At 39.9% G+C, this 23,887-nt stretch overlaps 1 protein-coding gene across 4 annotated transcripts in view; it reads left to right on the top strand.

The window, feature by feature from the left end:
• NTNG1 (netrin G1) overlaps positions 1–23,887 on the top strand; it is a 443,795-nt gene that overhangs the window by 316,997 nt on the left and 102,911 nt on the right. For all 4 annotated transcript variants that reach the window (XM_021000249.2, XM_021000321.1, XM_021000241.1 and 1 more), the window contains exon 4: positions 21,097–21,269. In XM_021000249.2, coding sequence (XP_020855908.1) covers positions 21,097–21,269 — 173 coding nt within the window. The remainder of the gene's footprint in view (positions 1–21,096; positions 21,270–23,887) is intronic.

The raw sequence follows: 23,887 nt of genomic DNA, 5'->3' as shown, positions 1-23,887 counted from the left end.
GTGGCAGGTTCTATGCTAGGAGTAGAGGACACAAAGTTACACACAAAACAGTCCCTGCCCGCAGAAAACCTACACTCTAGCACATGGTACACATATAAGTATGCATAAAATAAACATGTCACCTTCTTGTTGCTCAACACATTCTATTTTGCATGCTTTCATCCTGGCTTCCCTCCATTCCTGCAGTGCACTCCATCCTCAACCCTGCGTTCTAATACCCTTGGTTTCCTTCAAAGCCTTGCCCAAATACAGCCTCTCTTCTCCATGAAGCTTTTCCTGATGCCCCAACATGCTATTACCTTCCTCTAAATTATCTGGTATTTAATTTTGTCTCTATTTTGCAAAATGTGACTATGGGGAAGCTCCATGAGGGTAGGTCCTGTTTCATTAATGCCTTTGTGTCTTCAGTGTCTAACAGTTCCTGGCACATCCTAGGCAAGTGGTCCTAGGAGAATATAGGAACCTTGAGAGACCCTGGATTATGTCATTTTTGTTTCCATATACCCAGCGACTATCATGGTGCCTGTCATTTAGCATTTGCTTAATAAATATTTAGTGAATGAATGAATGCATGTGTATATATGTATGTACGTGTGTATATGTATATGCATGTGTACATATATGTATGGTTTGTATAGCTCTTTGCATGTTGTCTCTCCTTTGAGCCATGAGTTCCTTGAGGGCAGGGACATGTACATGTGCATATATATGTATATGTAGATAGATATGTGAATAGATATGCATATAAATATACATATATGTGTATCTGTGTTTGTGTACACATATATAGAATAAATTGGAGCTAGTCTTGGAGGGAAAGCACTAAGTTTAAGGAGGAATGGGAAAGGATCTTGCAGAAAGTAAGAGGTCAGCTAAGACTTGAAGGAAACCAGAGAAGCCAAGAGGCAGAGTTGAGATGAGGAGGGAGGGAGTTCTAGGCATGGGGGAATGGGCAATGAAAACAGTAGGAGTTGGGAGACGGAGTGTCCTGTGCAAGGAACAGCATGAGGGTCAGTATCAATGGATTGATCAAAGAGTATGTGGAAGAGAGGAAGGAGTGAAAAGACTGGAAAGGTAGGAAGGGGTCAGGTTAAGAATGACTTTAAAAGTCCAATAGAGGATTTTATATTTGATCAGATGTCGTTTATTGAATGGTGGTGGTGGTGATATGGCCAGACCTGCATTTTAGAAAGAGCAATTTAACGACTGAGTGGAGGATGGCCTGGAGTGGAGAGAAACTTGAGGGAGCAAAACCAACTCACAGTCTATTGCAATAGTCCAGGCATGAGGTAATGAGAGCCTGCACCAGGGTGATTGAAGTGTCAGAGGAAAGAAGAGGGAATACACAAGAGATGATATGAAGGCAGAAATGATAGGACCTAAAAACGGATCGAATATGGGGTATAATGGAGAGTGATGAGTCTAGAATGACACATAAGTCATGAGTGTGGGTGACTGGGAAGATGGGTGGTACCCTTGACTGTAATGGGAATGTTGAAAACAAGGGACAATTTCTGGGGAAAGATAATGAGTTTTAGATATGTTTAATTTAAGATGCCTACAGGACATTCATTGTGAGATATCCAATAAGCAGGTTGGAATGTGAGACTGGATGTCAGGAGAGAGATTAGACTTGGGCAAGGAAATTTGAGAATCATCAGTATGAAGATGATAAGTGAAACCATGGAAATTGATGCAATCACCAAATGCAATAGTATAGGAGAAGAAAGGATAGCCAAAGACAGAGCCTTGGGGGACCTCCTTCTCTACCACAGTTAGCAGGCAAGACTGAAACCCAGGTTTTCTTAACTCCTAGGCCTGCTATCTGTTTAATACATTAGGCTTCTGGGCCTGTACCTGTTTCTTCTCACACACTGTAGTTTGGTGTCTCAGGGTCCTTCCATGGGGCCTTGCAATCAAGGACTGACATCCCTCCCTGGTGTACCTAAACCAAATGACTCTATCTTACACAGGTGAATTGAGCATTCCATTCCAGCCTCCTTGCACTTTGGGGCAAGTCTTTGGGCACCAGAGTTTGTGGTTACCCTTCTGACTTGCATATTAGACCCTTAGGTCCCCTACTTTCCTCCTTCCTTCAGGGCTACGATAATAATAAATAGTGACTGCACTGTTAATACCACCATCATCTCCCTCCCACAATAATGATAATAAGAACAAGAAAAAAATAACTGGCCTTTTTAATGTGACTCATGTATATAATGCACTTTACGTATGCCACCTCATGGATTCCAGAGGTCTGTTTCATTGTCACAAGTGGATGTTTCTGATTATCTCCATTACTCTCTGAAGTCTCTGCATTTACCAGTACATTAAGTGCAACCTTAAATCTGTTTTGCAGCAGGAAATCCTCATTTTCATGCTTGAAATATATTTATTATGCAGTGGCATATCTACTTGACTTTTACTACATGTCTTTCATTTCTGTAAGTGAGATAATTGACCTTTACCTCCCTGCCCTGTGAATTAAAAGGCAACAGTGTGCTGCCCATTTGATATTTTCAGTCCCAGAGGAGGGGCAATTTTGTCTTGTTTTTGTTATGATACCACTATCGAGGATGAAAATGGAGGGTCAACATTGAGGAATCAAGCTCAAACACTCAGACATCATTAAAGCCATTAGCTGGTCTGTCCTATGACTTTTATTAGAATAAACACAGGTCACTTCTCCACAGCAAGCCATGTCAAGATCCAGGGCCATGGGGTGGAAGGAATAGGAAGGAAGACTTTACCTTAATATTAGGAAGAATCCCTTAATAACTATTAGAGCTATCTAAAAATAGAATGTAGAACATCAGGGAAAAAATATTAGTCAACAGTGTGACATGGTGATCAAAAGAGCTGATATTGTAGGAGGCTGAATGAAAAGGGAGTCACAATGCTCGCAAAGAGAATATTGATAATCCTTCTGGACTCTGCCCTATTTAGACCATTTTGGGTGGTCCTACTTTCACTTCTAGGGACTGCTACATCTTAAGTAAGACATAAACAAACTGGAGAGAAGAATCACCAGGATGATGAGGTGACCAGAGACCTCACAATACAAAGATAGTTTGGAAGAACTAGGGGTATTTAACCTGGAAAAAGGAAAAACTCAGGGCAACATGTGGACTCATTGACAGCAGAAATTGTTTCATTTATGTACTTGTATCCCCAAGCCTAGCAAAGTTCCGGCACAAAGTATCTCCTTAAACAATATTTGTGGAATGATTGATTGATTGATTGATTGAAAGTGCTAATTTTATTTTAAGTATTTGAAGGGTTCCCTGTGGAACAGATATTGGATTTTCTGTGCTTGGTCCCAGAGGGAAGATGGAATAATGGGAAGTAGTCAAAGAGGGGTGATTTCTGTTCAATGAAAACAAAGTCTTTTTTACCAATTAGAACTGCCTCAGGAGTCAGTGAGTAGCCCATCATGGGAATCTTAAGTAGAATTTTGTTTATTCCCTTACTTTTGCTTCACATGTCTTTTATCATGTATACATTATACTTAGTGGAAGCTCAATTCACCTGTTGAATTCCCACAGACCCTTATAGACTGATGCATTTGCCAATTCTGAGAGCCTGTGACAGCCTTATAGAACAGTAGAAAGACCCTGAGTTCAAATCTTGCCTGTGACACTAGCCTAGCCATTTCCCCTCCTTATGACTCTGTTTCCTCATCTTTCAAATGAGAGCCTAGATTGCCTTTGCATCCCATCTAGCTCCATTTCCGTGATCCTATGAATCCCCCAGTCAGTAATGATCTTCCCCAACTGGCTTACCTTCCAAAATAATATTTACATTAATAATGATGATGATTATGCATGGTTCATTTTAAAATTTAATCTGCATTATTAAAATTTTCTCCATCACTTTCTTAAATCTAGGAAATCAACAAAACAAAAAAATCAAGCTGATTTGTAGCATTTGAAGATTGCTGCAGTATAAATTGAAAATTTAATAATCTTTCCTGGGAGCAGGTAATGGCTGGCTCCAACACATGCCTGCCCTCAGGTTTCCAATAGCACATTATTTTGAAACTCCTTAATGTACTTAATAACAGGCAAGTTTGGAAGACGGGCTGTTTCTGAAAGATGAGCATACTAAGTTTGAGGTGCCAGCAGTGTATTTAGGTGAAAATATCCAAAAAATTGTTAGCAACGTGGATCGAGGTCAGGGTGAAAATGTGGATTTAAGAATCATCTAAATTAAAGTAATAATCAAAGGCTTATAAGTAGATAAGTTTACTAAGGAATAAAATATTGAGAGAGAAGAAAAGACAGTCAAAGGCAAGACCCTTGTAATCATACGCACTTAAGGGGAACGAAAAAGATGAATCAGTAAAGTAGAAAAAGGATATTGGTCAAAGAAATAGATGATGAACCATAAGAAATGTACTAGTCTATTGTATTCGATATATAACACCTATCATACCTTCTTTGAAATTTGAAGACCCAGAAAATCTACTCCAATTGTGAGAGAATCTATAGATCAACACTGACTTTGAAGCCTAGCTCATGAGACCCACTGCTATTTTCTTTTGCCATCCAGTCAAAGGACATATTAGTTCGAAACAAAAGACATTTAATCATATAACATAACAAATGAAGTGACAAGAAATGATCCCCATTCCATGCATGCATGGGCATGAGGTACACTTTATCCCAGGTATACGACAGCACTCAGGATAGAGGGCAGGCACACAAATAACTTTGGTTACCAAGGTATGTTTACCAAGAGTACATACATTGGGAATACACATCCAGGAAACATGTGAAGAGCTGCATGCTAGGAACTTGGGTAGCCAGGGCACACACTTGGAAAAGCCTGTGGCAGGCTACATGCATGGCCAGAGCAGCTGCCACTGACACTGCAAGGCTATCAGTGTCCTCTGAGGATGTTATCCTCTTCTATCTGTATTCTGCACTGGACACCATGTGTCTGCTCAACATATCACCACTCTGCTGGGCATTGTAACTCTGATGAGAGTCTCTGGTCGTTTTGCTGCTCTCTGCTACCATCAACTAGGTTTCAGCTAGTTAGAGCTACCATTTTCTATTCCCTCTACTATTACTACTACAGAAAGCTTGTCCCTGAAGAAGTCATGCATGCTGAGGTTTAGAATTTGTAGTCCTAGAGATTTACCTAGAGAATCAAGAAGTTAAATGACTTGCCTAGGGTCATATAGCTAGTACATGTCAAAGGCAGAATTTGAACTCAGGTTTTCTGGTCTTTGTAGCTAGTCCTCTATCCACTAAACCATGATGTTTCCATGTGAATTAGTCAGAAAAATTCCTTGTAATTCTGGTTTTGTTCTTAATGAGGGTACAATGTCCTCAAAATCCATTTCTGATGTTCTACTAAAAAATATTTTTACACACACACACACACACACACACACACACACACACACACACACTCGTGAAATAAGGAAGTCCATTTGTGGCCCACATTCTATTTGATCTACATACAGATAAGGTGGACCAAAAACAAAAACTAAGAAGTTCAAGGCCAACTAAACTTCTGTCTAGTGGTAAATGTTGAACTGGCTCTTGCCTCAAAACAATTAAAAAACTAAAAAAGTTTATGCCCCATACTTTTAAGTTTAACCTGTATTATTAACATTTTCTCCATCACTTTCTTAAGTCTAGAGTAGATAACCACAAATCAAGCCCTGATTTGTAGCATTTGTGCATTTCTGAAGTATATATGCTTGCACTGAAAACTTAACAATCGGTACTCACAAGCTGGTTTGAGCTGGCTCCAGCATGTGCCCACCACTGATCCGCATTCCTTCCTTGCTATGGGTATCAACCATGATAAGAAAAATAAAACAAATAAGCCAATAAAATAAAAATCCCTGGGTTGTGTGTGTGTGTGTATGTGTGTGTGTGTGTGTGTGTGCATGCACTCACCTTGTATTCTAGTCAGTGCAAAACCTCACTGTATCTCTACATATAGGTTCATCATATGATGTTGTGTACTATAGTTAACTATGTGTGGCTGTCATGCCTTGTCTCCCCAGTGACTAGCCCAGTACTCTATACAAAGTGGCTATTTTTTAATGTTTGGCCGATGATAAATGAAAAAGTGAATGAAAGAAAGCCTTCAATCTTTCTAGTATTGAAAAACAAAGTTAAAATGTAAAATGTTCCATTTTAAATATAAATTCCATGATTGATATAATTCCATAATTTAATATAAATCCCATAATTCCATTAGCTCTAAAATTGATTTACTTCAAAATGTTTCCACAAGCACATCTACAAATACCTATGTGTGCACAGTCCAGGGTAATGACTAGAGTTCTGCCTTGAAGTCAAGGCAGTCAGGATTCAAATCTTGCCTCTGACACTTACTAGCATTGTGAGCATGAGCAAGTCACATAATTTCTCTGAGTCTGAGGTCTGTCATCTAGAAAGTGAATATTTTAATGCTAATTAACTCACAAGGTTGTTCTCAACTCAATGACGTAATCGTAGGCTCCAATGTCTTATTATTCTAGCATGGTGGCCAATCAGGAACTGCTAGACTGAGGCCATATGGGCAGCTATCCTTTAATACAACCTGTCCTCTAACTGCTCTAGTATCTTGCCTTACATTGCTTACTCTAAGGTTGCCTGATTCCTCAAAAGGAAACTAGGATCCCAAATGCTTCAGTTATAACCCCATCTCTAATATCTGAGGAATAATTCTATTTCTGGCTCTCCATTTAAGAGGTTCTCCCTCTTGGGGTAGAGGGGGGAGAATAAATGTTTAAAATATAAATGTGAATCAGGTATGAAACAAGGAGGGTTTTTTTCTTTTATTCCCCCCCCACACACACACACACACAAAGAAAGGGGATGCTAAGCAATGGGGAATCATCAAATGATTATAATCCATTGAGAGGACAATATTCAAGCCTCTTTGGGACATATGCAAATAACTTCTTTTTGAGAAATGCATATTAACTATTTAACATTTCACCTCCACTGAGTGGGGACAGCCCAATCAATGTACAATAGGCATGCTCTTGCCCTTGGATGACTCTTTCCTTCTTAGATAGTTGCCCAAGAAGGGGAAAGACTCAAGGTGCTTTTAGAGCTCTCAAAAGGTCCTGGACCAAAGCAAAGAAGACACAAACAGGAAGTAGACCCATCCTAGACATAGGCTTGGCTAGGAAGCCACAAGCTCCTGGCTTCCAGCCTGGTGGGGGGGAGGGGTGAACATCTCTCCCACTGACCTGCTAGAACCCAGAGTCCTCCTTACAATTTGAGGCCAGCAGGAAGAAGAGCCTCACACAGAGGAGATTACCCTTTTAGGACACCCATAAAATTCCAGCTCAGCAACCAATTTTAAATATCCATGTCTGAGCCTGCTTTTCACTGAAGGTAGGAAAGTAGAAAGAACCCCTTCATCATGTATACCTAAGAGGGTGCTACTATATATATATATGTATATATATATATATATAAAAATACATATATATATACATATATATGTATATATACACACACACACATATATACATATATACACATATATATATGCATATATGTATGTATATATGTGTGTGTATATATATGTGTGTGTGTGTAAAGGGCATTGGCCATTGCAAGTCCAGTCCTGGGAGCATGCAAAGGGAACCCACACAAATGTTTGGATGTTTGGACGTCCATGTAAGTTCCCTTGTGCATATTATCATGACTGGGCTCTCATTGACCAGTCCCTCCTATGCACCTTAAAAAACAACATAAATAAATGTTATTGTTACTATATATGGATTATACATAATACTAGCCCAATTCACCCAGTTATTTTTATAGTTGTTTCAGTATCCTTGTTAATGCAGTATGGCATGGTACATAGAGGGTTGGTGTTGGAATCAAGAAGACCTAGATTCAGATTTTACCTCTGATATAAGCTAGATGTAAACTGACAAGTAACAACCCCAAAGTGCCTCCAGGTAACTGGTTGAAATGATAAATCAGAGGTGAATTGGGAACCTACATGGGTGGAAAGAATTTATACAATAAGAATTTAATTCTTGAAAGTTTGTGCTTCTCTCTGTCTTTTTTTTTTTTGGTGAGGCAATTGGGGTTAAGTGACTTGCCCAGAGTCACACAGCTAATGAGTGTTATGTGTCTGAGGCCAGATTTGAACTCAAGTTCTCCTGAATTCAGGGCTGGTTCTCTATCTGCTGCGCCACCTAGCTGCCCCTAATTCTTGAAAGTTTGAAAAGTACTTTATAAATAGCATCTCATTTGATTTTTCACAACATCCCAGAGAGGTAAATACTATTTTTATCCCCATATTACAGATAAGGAAACTGAAGCAGATAGAAGTCAAGTGACTTGCCCAGAATCACACAGCTAGTAAGTGTTTGAGGCAGGATTTGAACTCAAGTCTTCCCAACTACAACCCTTATGCTCTATCCACTGTGTCATTTGTCTGCCTATAATACCTTATATAATAAATATATTTTAAGAAATAGGCAAAAGAAAACCATATCCTCCATGACGACGATAGAGCCATCACCCTGACGAAATCAAAGTGCAGAACAAAATAAAAAATAGCATCCTCGCCATATTCAATGTGGGAATATTTTCAGCTCATAGAAACTTCCTATGTTAACCTTCATGCGGGAAGAAGGATAACAGAATACTGGTGAATTTGACAATTGTGACCTTTCTTGATCATTCTAGCAACACAATTTAAGTTGTAGTATCCCACACTACAAACAGGATCTCTTGTTTCCTTTCATTTGGGAAATTTGGAGGAAGTTTCTTTAAAATTTCATCTCTTTTTTAGAGCTTGTTAACAAAAATAGGCCGCCTGAAAGGAGGAGGCAGAGGGGGAGTGCAGCACCAGAGTGGTCTACCAGGTGTGGTGTTGCTATTTCCCAATGAGATATTATCTATTTCTTCCTCAGAAAAGGGAGAATTAGAAAAAAAGCTATTTCCCCCAATTTTCCATGCCACCCATGGGAATCTAATTCAATTTCCTCTAGAATTTAGTAATGAAAACTAAAGAGTACTGAATAAAGGAGAAGGTAGCTTTGCAAATTCCTCATTACCCTAGTGGAGAAAGACTATTTTGCACAGGTTCAACTTTTTTCCTAGCCATAAAACTATCTACTTAGGCCAATCCACTTGAAAGTATCCTTAGAAAAATGCAAAAACAACCTATACCCATGCTGTGGAAATAATATTAACTTTATAGGGACAACGATGTGTATTTTAGAGGTTTGAAAAGCTTGCAGGTCACATGATTGTTAAAAGACACTTCAGGATGGTTAGCCAGTTTACTGGTTAATTAGTTAGTTAATTCTGGAAACTTGGTAATGGGTATGAGAGGTTATATTTATATTTTCTTTGCAGACTGATGAAGCATTTTTAATAGAAATTATTCCTAAGAAACAATATTTATAGTAAAATGGAGGAGGCCATTTTTTCCCTTGTCACAGTCACAAAACCTGAGTTCAAATTCTGACACCGCTATTTCACTACCTGTGTGACCATGGACAAATCATTTAACCTCTCTGAATCTCACTCAGTTTCCTTGTACTCTAGATTAGGTCATGCCTGGCTCCAGAGCTAAAGTCCTAATTTCTCATGGAAAAGGCGGAGGAAAGGTTTGTTCCCAATTCACTGGGCATCATTTTGTCCTATGGAGTTTGAAGCGGAAGTTTCGAATTCATCTCCATTTCAAATTGGAATCCTAAATTTGTTCGTGAGAAATCAAAAGTATTTATTTTATCTTGCCACTTGGACTTTAAAGATAAAAGTTATCCTAAGTAGCTCTGTACAGAATAAAAAGGGAAAGAAATCAAGTAATTAGCACATGAACACAAGTTACTGAATGGGTGTACAGAATTGGGCCTTATCAATAGTCTCTTCCTATTTATCTCTTCATAGTCATTGGGTTACTAGAATAGTTATAGTCATACTTCTAGTAATGGAGGCAACAGTGAATTATCTGTTTACTCTAAATGAATTAGAGCATAACAGTTCAGCATATCCTTACTTTATCAAGGCAGCTGGTGTCATCCACAGATCACCATTTGTCATGAGCTCAATGCTGACTGGTCCTGTCATGAGAAACAGTGATCTCCACCACTATGCATTTATTACTCAGTTTTTATTACTTAGCATGATTCCTCCCTCAGAAACAAATCATAAAAGAACACTATAATATTGCAGCATGATAATAAGCCTCGAATTACCAACTATGTCAGAATCACAGAATCTTAATCAGAAGGACCATCTAGTCCAACTGGTGCACAAAAGAAATCTGCCAAGGTGGGGTGAGCACTAGAAGAAGGTAGAGTATTACCTCTTGAGGCAGCCAGCCCATACCACTTTGGGGCAGCTCTAATGGTTAGGAAGTTTTCTCTTACGTCAAGCCTAACCTTTCTGCAACTTTCACCTACTGTTTGTGGGTCTGCCATCTGGGACCAAAAAAACCTAATCCATTTCCCACGCAACAGCCCTTCAAATATACAAAGCTATCATTCCCCCTCCCATGCCCGTCTGTTTTCTCTTTTCCATGCTAAACATCTCCAGCTCCTTTGGCTAAGCCTCTTAAGGCATGGATTCAAGGCTATTCACTCTCCTCTGGACACTTCCCAGCATGCGAATGTACGTCCTTCTGAAAATGGGACACCTAGATCTGAACATGATACTCCAGATGTTATCTAGCCAGAGCATGGTACCCTAAGACTATCACCTCCGTATTCCAGGAAGCTCTGCCTCTATGAATGTAGCCTCAGTTCCCACGAATCTTATTGACTGTGCTATCATACTGTTGACTCATACTGAATTTGCTGTCCCCATCTTGAATTTCTGCTCCCCTTTGCATTTCATACTATACTCACAGGAATCTTTGGAAATTGGGAAGAATTATTTTAGTAACACTTAAAAGAATCAGTAGTTCAGCAAGTTGTATTCTCTAATGCCTCTCTGTATGGAGTTTTTAAGGTTTACAGTGAACTTTAAAGGAAACTTTTAGCAAATGTTTAAGGTTCATCAGGATGCCTGGACAATAGATTACTTAGGGGGATCCAGAAAAGCTCCAAGACTCTTGATCCATCATTCTTTGGGACAAAGAAATTTCTTATTCAAGATACCATTAGGTTTTTAAGGTGAATAGAGGTTAAAAGGAAACCTCAGTTTCCGAAGTAAATAACCATAAAGATGACATTGTTCTCCTTTTCCTGCCTTGGAAAGATGAAGGGTTGTATCAATCACCTTTAAACAGAGTCAAAATGATAAATATGAAAGAAAGAAACCACTTAGGGTATATTGTATTTTTGAAGTCTCTCTCTTCCCATTTGAGTTTCCTTCTCAGTTCCAAGATCATCAGCTCTTAAAGAGCTACCTGAGACACTAAGAAATTCAAGGACAAGCCCATGGTTAAGCAGAGAGTAGAACCCAAGGGAGGACTTGAACCCAAGTCTTCCTAACTCCATGGTAAGCCTTCTAATTCCTATGATAGACTCATTCAATATAGATTCCCACTAAAATTAACAATATTTATAGGATACTTAGGTTTTATAAAAGACAATTTCTTTCAGAGGAGGAGAATACAACTATATTCAGAGCAAATAATGATATTCTTTTAGCTTTTTCTAATTCTAATACTCTATAACCTTAAATTAGAATATAACTTGAGAAGATATTGACAGAACTCAAAATCGAGTCCTGGAAGGATCATTTGAAAGAGCTCATATTCTTTAGTCTGGCAAAGGGAAGCCTTGGGTGAAAGGAGCTGGACAGACATTTTCAAATGTTTGAAAGGTTCTTATATACAAGAGGTATCAGGCTTCATCTGCTTCATTCCAATGGGCCAAACTAGAATGATTAGTTGGAAGTTATAGGAGGTAGATTTTGCCTGAGCATAGGAATCTCTTATCAATTCAAACTGTCAAGTAGTGAGTTCTTGGCAACCAGATCCTGGGAGCCAAAAGTGCACAGCCTCTTGCCCAGAGTATCTTATGACAGAATCATGCTTTCAAGTAAGAGTTGAACCAGATGACTTGTAAAGTCCCTTCTATTTCTAGGACTCTGTGATATCCTTTAGCAGCCAGAAAAGCATGATAGAACAAGTAGGATGTGAAATCAGAGGACAGGTGGTCATGTATCAGCTGCTTTTTTTTTTTAACTACTTGCTTGACCTTAAGACAGAAGCTACAACTTCAGGAGCAGGTAGAGGGTGGACTTCTGTGTAGGCCTTAAGTTGACTGGTTGGAGCTACTCACTGAATGCAATATAGATCGGAGGCAATAACATATGGATCTTCTTCATTGGGGTATCACATGACAGACATAGCATATAGAAATGTAATGGTATCACATCACATGATAGTTGTTGACAGTCTATGTGAACAGTCTCTTCATATGGCATCCAGTGCAGCTCCCCTCCCCCACCTCCATCCCTTTTGCATTTGACATAAGGTAATGTACAAGAGAGGTGATAGAAAATCATGAAGAGAAGGCTGGTATTGGAATTAGGAAACCTGGGTACAAGGCCTATGACTATGGGCAAATCATTTAACCCCTCAGTGCTCTGGGCAAAGAGCACCAGGCCTGGACTCAGGAAGACTCATCTTCCTGAGTTCAAATCTGGCCCCAGACACTTCCTAGCTGTGTGACCCTGGGCAAGTCACTAAACCCAATTGCCTCAGTTTCCTCATCTGTAAAATGAGCAGGAGAAGGAAATGGCAAACCATTCCAGTATCCTTGCCAAGAAAACCCCAAATGGGATCACAAAGAGTCAGACATGACTGAAAGATGACTATACAACAACAAGAAAAAGCCAGATCTGGCCAGATGTTTCATAAGTTGCGGATGAGTTGGTATACCTAGCTATACTTACATATTGCTCCGCCATTAGAATGCCCTCTCCTTGAGGGCAGGAACTGTGAGTTTGTTTTATTTTGTTTCGTTTTGCCCCTCTTTGTATCTTCACCATTTATCACAGTGTCTGGCACATAGCAAGTATTTAATAAATGCCTACTGACTTATGTGTATTGATGGAGAAAGTTTCCACGCTAAGAGTTCTCACTCCAATCAAATTGCGGGTCTGCACCAAAGAAGGAGTAGGATATTCGTCATTAGATTAATGGTATTCACAGTATTTTGATGCCTCAATATAAGGAAAATCTGACTAACGAGAAGAACTGTACAATGGTGGAATAATCTGTTTTTGGAAGAAAGAGAATTCATCACTTGAAATTTTGGAGTAGAGGTTAGGTGGCCACTTTTCAGGCATGTTATAGAATAATTGGACTAAATGATGTCCCAATGCTAAGATTCTACTGTTATAAAAGATTTGGCTGCTCCAGATCATCACTCTACCAATGATAGCTTTATTTTATGGTGTTTGAACTACTTTTCTCTACAACAGCCTTCTGAGGACATGGTGCAAGTATAATGAGTCCCATTTTACAGACAGCAAAACCAAGGCTAAGAGACACAACCATTATCATACAGCTGAGAACTATCAGAGCTAGAAATCAAACATTGCCCGCCTGATTCCAAATTTAACACCCTTTGTACTACACCATGCAGGTATAAATAAACGAATGAATGAAAAGCCTGCATTATGCACTATGTACCATACACCATGTGAAGCACTTGAAATACAAATATGACAGTGGTGATATAGTCCCTGGACTCGAGGAGCTTGCATTCCAATACAGGAAGACAGCAGTGGCCTAAAACAGTGATAAGTTAGTCAAATCTGGGCTCTGAGAATTATTAGCCATGTAACCCTGGATAAGTTATTTGGCTTCTCAATTGTAAAATGAAGGAGGTCAATCAGTGACCTCCAGAGCCCTTTTGAGTTCTAAATCTATTATCTCATGATGCTATGAACTCATATAGGGAGTTAGAGGCTAAAGATTGATTTTTTTTTATTATTATTATTTTGGGAAGTCGCAGGAATGGTAAGCAGAGTGGATCAGTACATCCATTCCAGGAGGAATGGAAGTATTAATTCAATTATCACTCCAGAACTAGAAAATATGCAGATGAGATTGGGGAAGGGTACATGTCCAGGTTGTAGGACAGGTGGCAAACTCCAATAATCCTTGCCTACAGTGGCAGGCAGAGTGGATGGCAAGAAAATAGTTGAGGTGGAATGTGAAGCATGGTGATTCCTGGCTAAATATACCAGTGGACCATGTAATTATACTCATCAGAGGGAGCAGAGGAAGAAACAGGTACCTACTATGTGCCAGGCATTGTGCTAACCACCTTTACAAATATTATCTCATTTGATTCTCATAACAATCTTGTGATGTAAACGCTATTATTATCCCCATTTTATAGTTGGAGAAACTGAGGCAAACAGAGGTTAAGTGACTTGACCAGAGTCACTCAGCTAGTAGGTATCTAAGGCCAAATTCGAATTTAGGTCTTCCTGAATCCAGGCCCAACTTGGTGTCCTAGGGCAGAAGTTCCAGAGTGGGTTTTCTTTCCTGAATTGTGCGCCTGGGGGAAATGATAGTCATGTGACTGAATAATGAACCTGTCAAAGACAAGGGACCAGCTGAACAGATTCACCCTCCACCCACATAAGAGCAGGTTTTTACCATGATAGGAAAATAGAGCAATCTCTAGCATTGCAAAATCTATTCTCTCCCACTGGGGGGGGGGAGAGACACCCGATGAATGCTTTCAATAAAAGAGTTCAGTGTGTGATCAGAATAGGATGATGACAATCAACTGAGCTGTGGAAAATGGAAGGAGAACGTTTCTAAATATAGAGCAATATTGTAGAACCTTGGTGTCCATTTTCACATGCTCAGCTCTGACAGGGCAGTCATCACAGTGACTGAGAAAGTGAACTGAGAAACCGGGCTTTGTCAGCAGATACAGTTTCTCTAGAAATCACACCTCGGTTTGGTGGCCAAGCCACCCCCTCCACCCACAAAGTTCAATTAATTGGAGTGAGTTCTCCCCATATAAAGATAATCAGATGAAGCTGCCAAACTTTCAGAGTAAAATCAAGACCTTTTGGGGTTTTTTATAGTCATGGGCTATAGGGAAAGAAGTATGCACCTTTCTTAGGCTCCTCTAACACCTCATGACCACTTTCACCTATTCCATTCTAAGTAGACTTCCCAACTCTTTTCCCGATTCATATCTTCCAGACCCATCTCATCTTACTCCTCCTTCGTGAAGCCAACCTTGAAAACTCACTCTTTCTGGCTTCCCATGCCACATTTTGCCTTAAGTAACACAGTATACCAGGGGAAAAAAAAAAGCACTAGATCTGGAGTCCGAGGGCTTGGGTTTAATTCCTGGCCCTGCTTCTTACTATCTTTGTGACCTTGGGTAAGTTACTTCCCCTTAGTTACTTTATAAAGTGAAGGAGCCAGCCCAAATTATTTTTAAGGTTCCTTGTAAATCTCTTCCAGAGGTGGAGAACCTGCAGCCATGTGGCCCCCCAGGTCCTCAAGCATGGCCCTTTGACTGATTCCAAACTTCACAGAACAAATGCCCTTAATAAAAGAATTTGTTCTGTAAAACTTGAACTGTCAAAAGACCGCACCTAAGAACCTAGAAGGCCACATACGGCATCAAGGCCACACGTTCCCTACCCCTGTCTTAGCCCCCACACACATTTAGTCATATTTTATCTTGCCAGTCACTTAACATTTATTAAGCCTCTATCTATGTGTCAGGTACTGTGCCAAGTGCTAGGGAGACAAAAAGAGTCAAAAGACAGTCCCTGTTTTCAAGGAGCTCACAGTCTAATGGGGGAGGCAACAAGCAAATAAATATATACAAACAAGCTATACACAAGATAAATAGGAAATGATTTGTAAAGGGAAGACAATAGAATTAAGAGGGGTTAGGAAAGGCTTCCTATAGAAACTGGGATTTTAGTTGGGACTTGAAGAAAGTCAGGGAAACCAGGAGGTGGGAACGAGGAAGAGGAACATTCCCAGAATGGGGAACAGCCAGGAAAAGAGTCCACACCTGAGAGATGGAGTGTCTTGTTCAGGAATCAAGAAGCAAGCCAGCGTCACTGCATCAAAGAGTATGCGGCAAGGGAGTAACGTATAAGAAGACTAGGGAAAGGTGAGGGAGAGGTTAGGTTATGAAGGGCTTGGAACTCCAGAGAATTTTGTGTTTGATCCTGGAGGTGATAGGGAGCCACTGCAGTTTCTTAAGTAGGGATGTGACCTCGCTTTGATGGCTGGAGGATGGATTGGAGTGGGGAGAGAGACTTCAGGCTGGAAAAGCCACCAATAGGCTCTACTACTTTCATGTGTGTCTAGTTTGCCTCCCCCAATATGCCTAAGTTTCCTGAAGGCAGGGAATATATCCTAAGATACCTTTGTATCCTTTAAAACACTCAATATAGTGCTGAACAGGTTGTAGATTGGTCAATGGAATGAGTGCTCTATGGAGTCATGATGCTCAAGTTCAAATCTCACTTACTGCCTGTGTGAAGCTCCTTGACTGTAGGGATTATTTCCATCTTTGCATTTGTATCCCCAGTGCTTCACGCAATTCATGGCACACAGTAGGGACATTATAGAAGCTTTATTGATTGACTTTCATTTGGGGCAAGTTGCAATTTTCCTGAGCCTCAGTTTCTTCATTTGGAAAATATGGGAATTGGAGTAGATGGTAGAACATCCCATCTAGTTCTAAAAATACAATCCTGTATTCCTTCCAATTTAATTAAATATTCATTGAGATGCAAGAGGCACATAGAGAACCTGAAATCAATAAATGATTTGTGTTTCTCTTTTTTTTTATCCTATAAACCTTTTTATGCCCCTATGCTATCCTTAGGAGCGTCCAAACATTTCTTTTACATAATTGTCAAATTTCAGATGTCAGGCAGCTGGAAAATCCTTTTAGGATGGATTTGAATTGACTTGGGCTTCTGACATCTCACCCATCTTTGGGAAATCTGCATACTTCATAATAGACGGCTTTTGTATATAAAATTCAAGGACAAGTTTCATTTTCCATAGGAAACTCTTGGATATTTAGTTCCATTATTTTATGTAGTGTACTTACTATGTGGCTAGAACTTGTACAGGATAGAACGAAATCTGTCACATCACCTTTTCCAAGGAACTTACATTCTTATTAGAGATCTCTGCTTGTATGTATTTGTCTCTCATTGTAGTCTGTCTCTGTCTCTCTGTCTCTCTGTCTCTCTGTCTCTCTCTCTCTCTCTCTCTCTCTCACACACACACACACACGCATATGCACACATACCCACATACACACATCCCAATTCAATAGTCTCATAAGATAGTAAGCACTCAAACAAGTGATTACAGATAATAGAATCAGTGAAGCATATAAATAAAAGTAGTTCATACACTTTCTTGGGGTAGCTAAGTGGTGCACTGGATAGAGCTCCATACCTGGAATCGGGAAGATACATCTTCCCAAGTTCAAATCTGGCTTCAGGCACTTACTAGCTTTGTGACCCTGGGCAAGTCACTCAACCCTGTTTGTCTCAGTTCCTCATCCGTAAAATGAGCTGAGGAAGGAGATGGCAAACCATTCCAGTATCTTTGCCAAGAAAATCCCAGATGGGGTCACGAAGAGTTGGACACAACTGAACAACAAAATGACCTTTCCTGGGGCTAGAGACTTAGAATCGCAGCTTTGTTATTAGAAAAGGTTCACTTTGCAACCTTCAGCAAAGGTTACTTATGGGCAGGAGTGTGCTGGTAAATATTTAACAACCAGCTCTCAAAAATGTCCAGAGGACATAGTTTTAAGTTTAATCAGCATTATTATTTTCTCTACCCAACACTTTCTCAAGTCTAAACAATCAAGAAGACAATAAATCAAGCACTGATTTGTAGCGTTCTTTGACTTCTGAGTCATAAACACTCACCCTGGAAATTTAGCAATCAGCTCTCAGGAGCCAATGTGACCTGACTCTAGAGCACACCTGCTTGGGAGTCATAGTTAGAATTATGAGAGAACATAGAGTTCATCTTGGCCAATCCCCTCATTTTACATTTCATGCCGTCCCACCCTCCCTCTCTCTTTCTTGGGCCTTCATGTCCTCATCTCTGGTAAAAAGTCAGATGACTGAGTCCCAGTGACTAAGAGTATAGCGTGGTAGAGAGAAGCTTGTGGAAGATTTGGAGTCAGGAGACCTGGCTGGCTCTCCCACTTACTGTGTAACCTTGGCTACATTAATTAACCTATCTGGCATCAGCTTCCTGGTCTTTAAAATGAAAAATTTGGACGAGGTGACCTATAAAATCCCTCCTAACTCTCCATCAATGTTCATAGTATGAAAGTACTCTAATAAATAGGAGGAAATAATAAGGACAATTTCTACAGTAGGATTATATCTTTTTTTAAGGTTATAAACCAGGAGCAAACCTGGGTTCTAATCCTGACTCTTCAGCTTAATATCTATGTGACCTTACATAAATTGTTTCACCTTCCTGGCCTTCATTTTCCTCATCAGTAGAATGAAGGGCTTGGACTAAATGAATTTTAGTCTCTTCTGACTCTAAATCTATGACCTTAAAGGCTTTAAAGCTGCTTTCAATTCACAAGTGCTAAGCAGCTGGAGGCTTCAGAAGTGGGAAGTCAGTGTGTGCCTAGAGTGGACAGGAAAAGTCTCGTGAAGATGGTGAAAATTGAGCTATGGCTTGAAGGACGGGTCGGCTTTGGCAGAGGGAAAGCCAATGATAGCAAAGAGTAGGAAGAATGAGTGTTCTTTCACCCCTGTCAGTTATAGAATGCAATGTACTGGTGACCCCTCTAAGCATTTACCAGAGTAGAAATAACATTAGCAGTTACAAGATACAGAATTCTATTTATATTAGTGTTCATATATGTCTCCAAATATGTCACAAGTAAATCCTTTGGGGTTAAACTGCTTTCTCCTCGTTAGGAAATTTCGGCTTCAGATAGAATGCTACATCATTATAATCTGTGATTCTACCCCTCAGATTTCAGTCATAGACAGAGCTATATAGGACATCAAGAGAGTCAGTGTTGGCTAGAGATAAATTTTACTACATGCAACATAGAGTTTCAAGATCCAACTTATTCCTGAACATTGTTTATGTCATCACCCATCTCTGTCCCTCTCTGTCTCTTTCTGCCTTTCTCTGTCTCTCTCTGTCCCTCTTCCTCTTTCTCTCTCCCTCTCCTTTCCTCTCCACTGTTCCCCTCGTCTTCCCTCTCCTCTCCCCTCTCCTTCTCCTTCTCTTCCTCATCCTCCACTCTGCCTATGTCTCTGTCTGTTTCCGGCCCTGTCTGTGTCCATCTCTGCCTCTGTCTCTCCATCTCTGTCTAGCTGTCTCTCTGCTAGGTACAAGTATAACATTCACAAGGCATGTTCAAAAAATGACTTTTGAAAATGTTATTTTTTTAGAGTGTTGATTACATTTCTAACCAGAGTGAGTATTATTTAAATGTCACCACTGCAGCCTGTTAGATTTCATCACCAAACAGTAGACAGGATACATTTAGTGTATGGTGACTTCTAGCAGACCCTTAAGAAAGCTACAGCTTCAGTTTAACCCAAGGGAGCAATGAGTGGGTAGACACCGCTGAAGGTTCTCTTCCTTTTAGTTACAAGTCAGCTTGGCAGCTGTGACTCAGGCCTCAGGAACATTCTCGGGCTGGGTATGTGCTCCATGCTGGTAGCTATTGGTCAGTGTTCTGAGCAGGTGGCAGGGACCCGGGAGGGGAGTCATTAAAGAAATACACTCCAGTACTTGATAGATAGCCTCATTTGCCATATTACTAAGAGATGCTCCTATTTCCCAATCCATGGCATCCCCTGGGAGGTGGGAGGGGGAAACACATAGCTTTGTCTGTATGAAACTCAGATTTCTACTCTAACAGTGACCTAGATTCCTATGAGAAAAAGGAAAAAAAATGAATTTAAAAAATCCAGTAATCATTTTTGTTTCTGGCCCTGGCAGTCCTAGGTATTTTTATTCCCTTGAGAGCACCTGTATTCACAAATACAAAGATGCAGCTGCATCTTCCTCTCTCTGTGTACACATCTATACACACACTCATTATTCTGACCTCCAGTCTCTATAATTCTGTAAAATGTGATTTTCTTTTTCCCGAACAGTTGGCCAACCACTCAGTAAGGTGCAATTTATGGCCTGCTGCCTCAACAAATAGCAAGTTGGCCTTTGCAATTTTTAGAGTCAAAGATGTTAGATATAGTAACATTTCTGTGGGAATTGCATATTCCATTGTTACTGCTCATATATCATCAGCTTGCTCATGGGAGAAAAGGCAGGACCTTTGCTAAAGACTCCCAAACGTATGCACAGCTTATGTCTTGATTTTCCAGGGTTCTAAGCATTTTCTTTCAAAGTAAATCCCTGAATTTCTGGAGTCCTCTGCAGTTGCCCCTTTTATCAGGCTAGGAAGTCAGATTCTAAGTCCAGTGTATGAATGTGAGACCTTACAAAGAAGTGAAACATTTCTGCAAAGAGAACTCTGAGACTCAGTTTCTTCCCCAGAGCCTGGAATGATAACACTTTGAGTTTATTGGCTGTTACGCATTCCTGGGTGTTTTTTTAATCTGTAATAATGTTTGAATATCCAATTTAACTTATGTTGATTAAAAAAAAAAATCAACCATCAGAATAATCCTAGACAATCCGTCTACTAGATTCGCTGAATCTAGATAACATCATTGCTTTTCTTGTACCTTCTAAAGCAGGCATGAACAAACCTAGAAACTTTTTAAGTCAGATGCAGTGGAAAGGATGATGTATCTGGATAAGAAAATAAGGTTAAATCCTGGTGCTGCCACTCATTTTGTCTTTGACCTTGGGCAGATCCCTCAAGCTTTCTAGACCTCAGATTCCTCATTGTAAAATGAGGAGAATAGACTAGATCATTTCTAAGGTCCCTTCAGGCTTTAAATCTATAAGCTTATGACTGTAAAGTGTTTAATAACTGTAGATACCAACTTGGAAATGCTGCCTGATACAGTGTTTTATCCCCCACCCCCACTCTCATAATGAAGAGGAAATGTCTATTATTTAAAAGGGTAGTTGAGTGGAGCCATATTGGCTGCTAAAATGACACCTTGACTTGAAATGACACCCTTGTCTCTTCTTTGCTAGGTGCAAGTGTAACCTTCACGCCACTGTGTGTGTCTTTGACAACAATAAATTGTCTTGTGAGTGTGAGCACAACACTACAGGCCCCGACTGTGGGAAATGCAAGAAGAATTATCAGGGCAGACCTTGGAGCCCCGGCTCGTACCTCCCCATCCCCAAAGGCACGGCCAACACCTGTGAGTAGATTTGCTCAGTAATGACATTATTAGTGTGAAATCATCTAAGAAACGGTACTTTTTATTGCCTTCTCACTGTGTGAATTGAGCCCTTCCCTTACAAAGGGCACATGAATGCTGGGCTTCAGTTTTAGCCCCTTGCAAAACCTCATCAGTCAGTACTGTGGTCAGGGCCTTCTGATCTATTCAACCTATCCCCAGCCAACTCACTTAAAAAGGACTGAAATCACAGGGGCTTTAAAAAAATAGTAAATATTATTTTCTTGAAACCTTAGTTTAGGAATAAAATAAATTCATTCGCTCCCACCCAAGGTCCTGCTTCAGGCTAATCCATCTTTGTCCCCAAAAATCCTCTGGGCAGGGGTTATTAACTTTTTATATGTCACAGACAGACCCTTTTGCCAGTCTGATGAAACCTATAAACCCTTTTTCAGAATAATGGTTTTAAATTCATAAAACAAAAGACAGAGTATTTCAGAGGAAACCAATTTTATTGAGCTATAGTAATCAAAAAAAAAATATTTTTTAAACCAAGTTCACAGATGTGAGGTTAAGAGCCCCTGGTCTTTGGATTCTTTGCCTGCTCACAAGTTTTAGCTCCTGTCTTAGTGACATTACAGACAGATTTGCTCCACACCATTTCTGCCCCTCTCTGCACTGAGAGCCTAAATTAGCCCAGCGATATGACTGACTGACTGTTTTTCAAACCTTAGTTGTTTCTTAGTGGACAGAATGCCAGTCTCTTGAAGTCAAGACCTGAGTTCAGGTATTTCCTCTGACCCCCACAGGCAAACAGCTTAATCATACCCTCAGGGAATACTGAAAGACAATAAATTTTAGAGTCTTTGCTACATCCGTGAAAGGTGTTTCCATTCTGGGAGTTCCTTGCACAGATAAAATTATGAGACCAGATTCTTCCTTCCTCTCCCCCCCCACCAAAAAAAAACAACCACCACAACAACAGTTACAAACACACAAAACCTGTTGAGGTCACATTGTAACCTTGATCATATCATTAAAGACCACATTTGAATAAAGAACATGACTGTCTGTCACACTCTGGGGAGGAAAAGGAGATCTAGAAATGACAGCCTCTCCTGCCCTTGTGTTTATAGGAGTCCCACCAAAACTTCTATTACAACTAATTGCTGGGCAAGTAATTCAATCCCCTGCACATTAGTGGAGAGATGGGTGTTCGGAAGCTCCAGGAAGCCAAGGGAGTAACATCCAGAATAAATGGCCCAGCTGTCTGGATAGGCCGATTAGCTCCAAAAGCCAGAGGTTCACCCTGTTAAAATGGGAAGAAAAAGCAAGCTTGAGAAGGTGCCCCATTAAGTGAAAAAAAAAAAAGCTATTTAGCAACTGCGAGGTGGCAGATGCTGCTGTTAAATGAGAACTTAAAAACCCACCAGCAATAGGCCAGCTCAGGATGTTATTGTCAACTTCAAAGCAGCAGGTGTGAGAAATCAAAACTTTTAAAAAAATAAATTCAAAAATTAATATTACAGAAACTTGAAACTTACTACGTTAAATGTAAGAGTAATAGGCCAAGTAATAAACTGCAGAGTGTAGGGGCATGAAATGGTGATAAAATCCCTACAAAGCAAGAAAAGATGAATCTTCAAGAGGTAAAACAAAAAATATCCTCACTCTGCAAGGGTATTTGTTTCTTTTTGTGAACAAGAAAAACTGACAGCCCAGCTCATGGAATTAATTTAGTTGAAGCTCTTTTGAGCAAACATGTTGACTTTTTAGGATGGGGATGGTCATAGATTTATTTATTGGTTTGTTTGTTTCTTTATTAATAGAGCCTCAGCAAGTCTTCAATGGCTGGGAATCAAAAACTTTAGAGCTACAAGAATTATCAAGGGGTCATTCTGTAAAACCCTCTGTGGTTGCATGCCTGACCTCTTTTCTGCCAGAAGTTTTTTCAGCCCAGTATTTAAAACTCTCTGGGGAGTATTGAATAGACTTCCCCTTCAGGGCACACTGGTGATCTGGTTAATTGTGTTAACAGAAGGGAAGAGGGCAGGTCTTCTGAGCACAAAATAATGGTCAGGTCCACCAGCTTGGGGCTCTTCGGGGCTGTTATCTTGTCCATTGTAATCCCTGGGCTTTTCTTTTACTGCAAAACCTGTGCCTCAGTTTCTTTTTCCAACTCTACAAATGTTTCCTGATAATTGAACCATTATTTTTCTTTTTTAGCTAAACCCTTTCTTGGGAATTTAACTATAATTTCTCTTGATGTCTTGATCATCAGGAGGAGAGAACATTAGGTCAGTGACCTAAAACTAATCTTTCAAACTCTTGTAGCTCATTATCAGGTTACTTAGCTTCAAAGACCACAACTCCCCTACATTCAACTGTATTTGCTGCTACTCTCTATTATCTAGCATTTTCATGAACCTTTTTTCAAAATGTGGAGATCAAAAGTCCACAAAGTATACAACAAGGGCCTAGGCAATACCTCATTTCTCAAAAGAGTAGAAATAACCTACAGAATATTACAGTTGAAAAACTCTTAGAGTCAGCTTGTTTAAACTCCTATATAAAGAAGAAATCTCATATCCAGTATCCTGGTAGACAATTACCCTCCACCAGGCAGTGAAGGGTAGTGG

This window comes from Phascolarctos cinereus, unplaced genomic scaffold (genome assembly GCF_003287225.1).
Source record: "Phascolarctos cinereus isolate Bilbo 61053 unplaced genomic scaffold, phaCin_HiC Scaffold_5;HRSCAF=322, whole genome shotgun sequence".
Taxonomy (NCBI): domain Eukaryota; kingdom Metazoa; phylum Chordata; class Mammalia; order Diprotodontia; family Phascolarctidae; genus Phascolarctos; species Phascolarctos cinereus.
The sequence above is the reverse complement of the archived record's forward strand: the minus strand, read 5'-3'. Positions and strand labels throughout refer to the sequence as shown.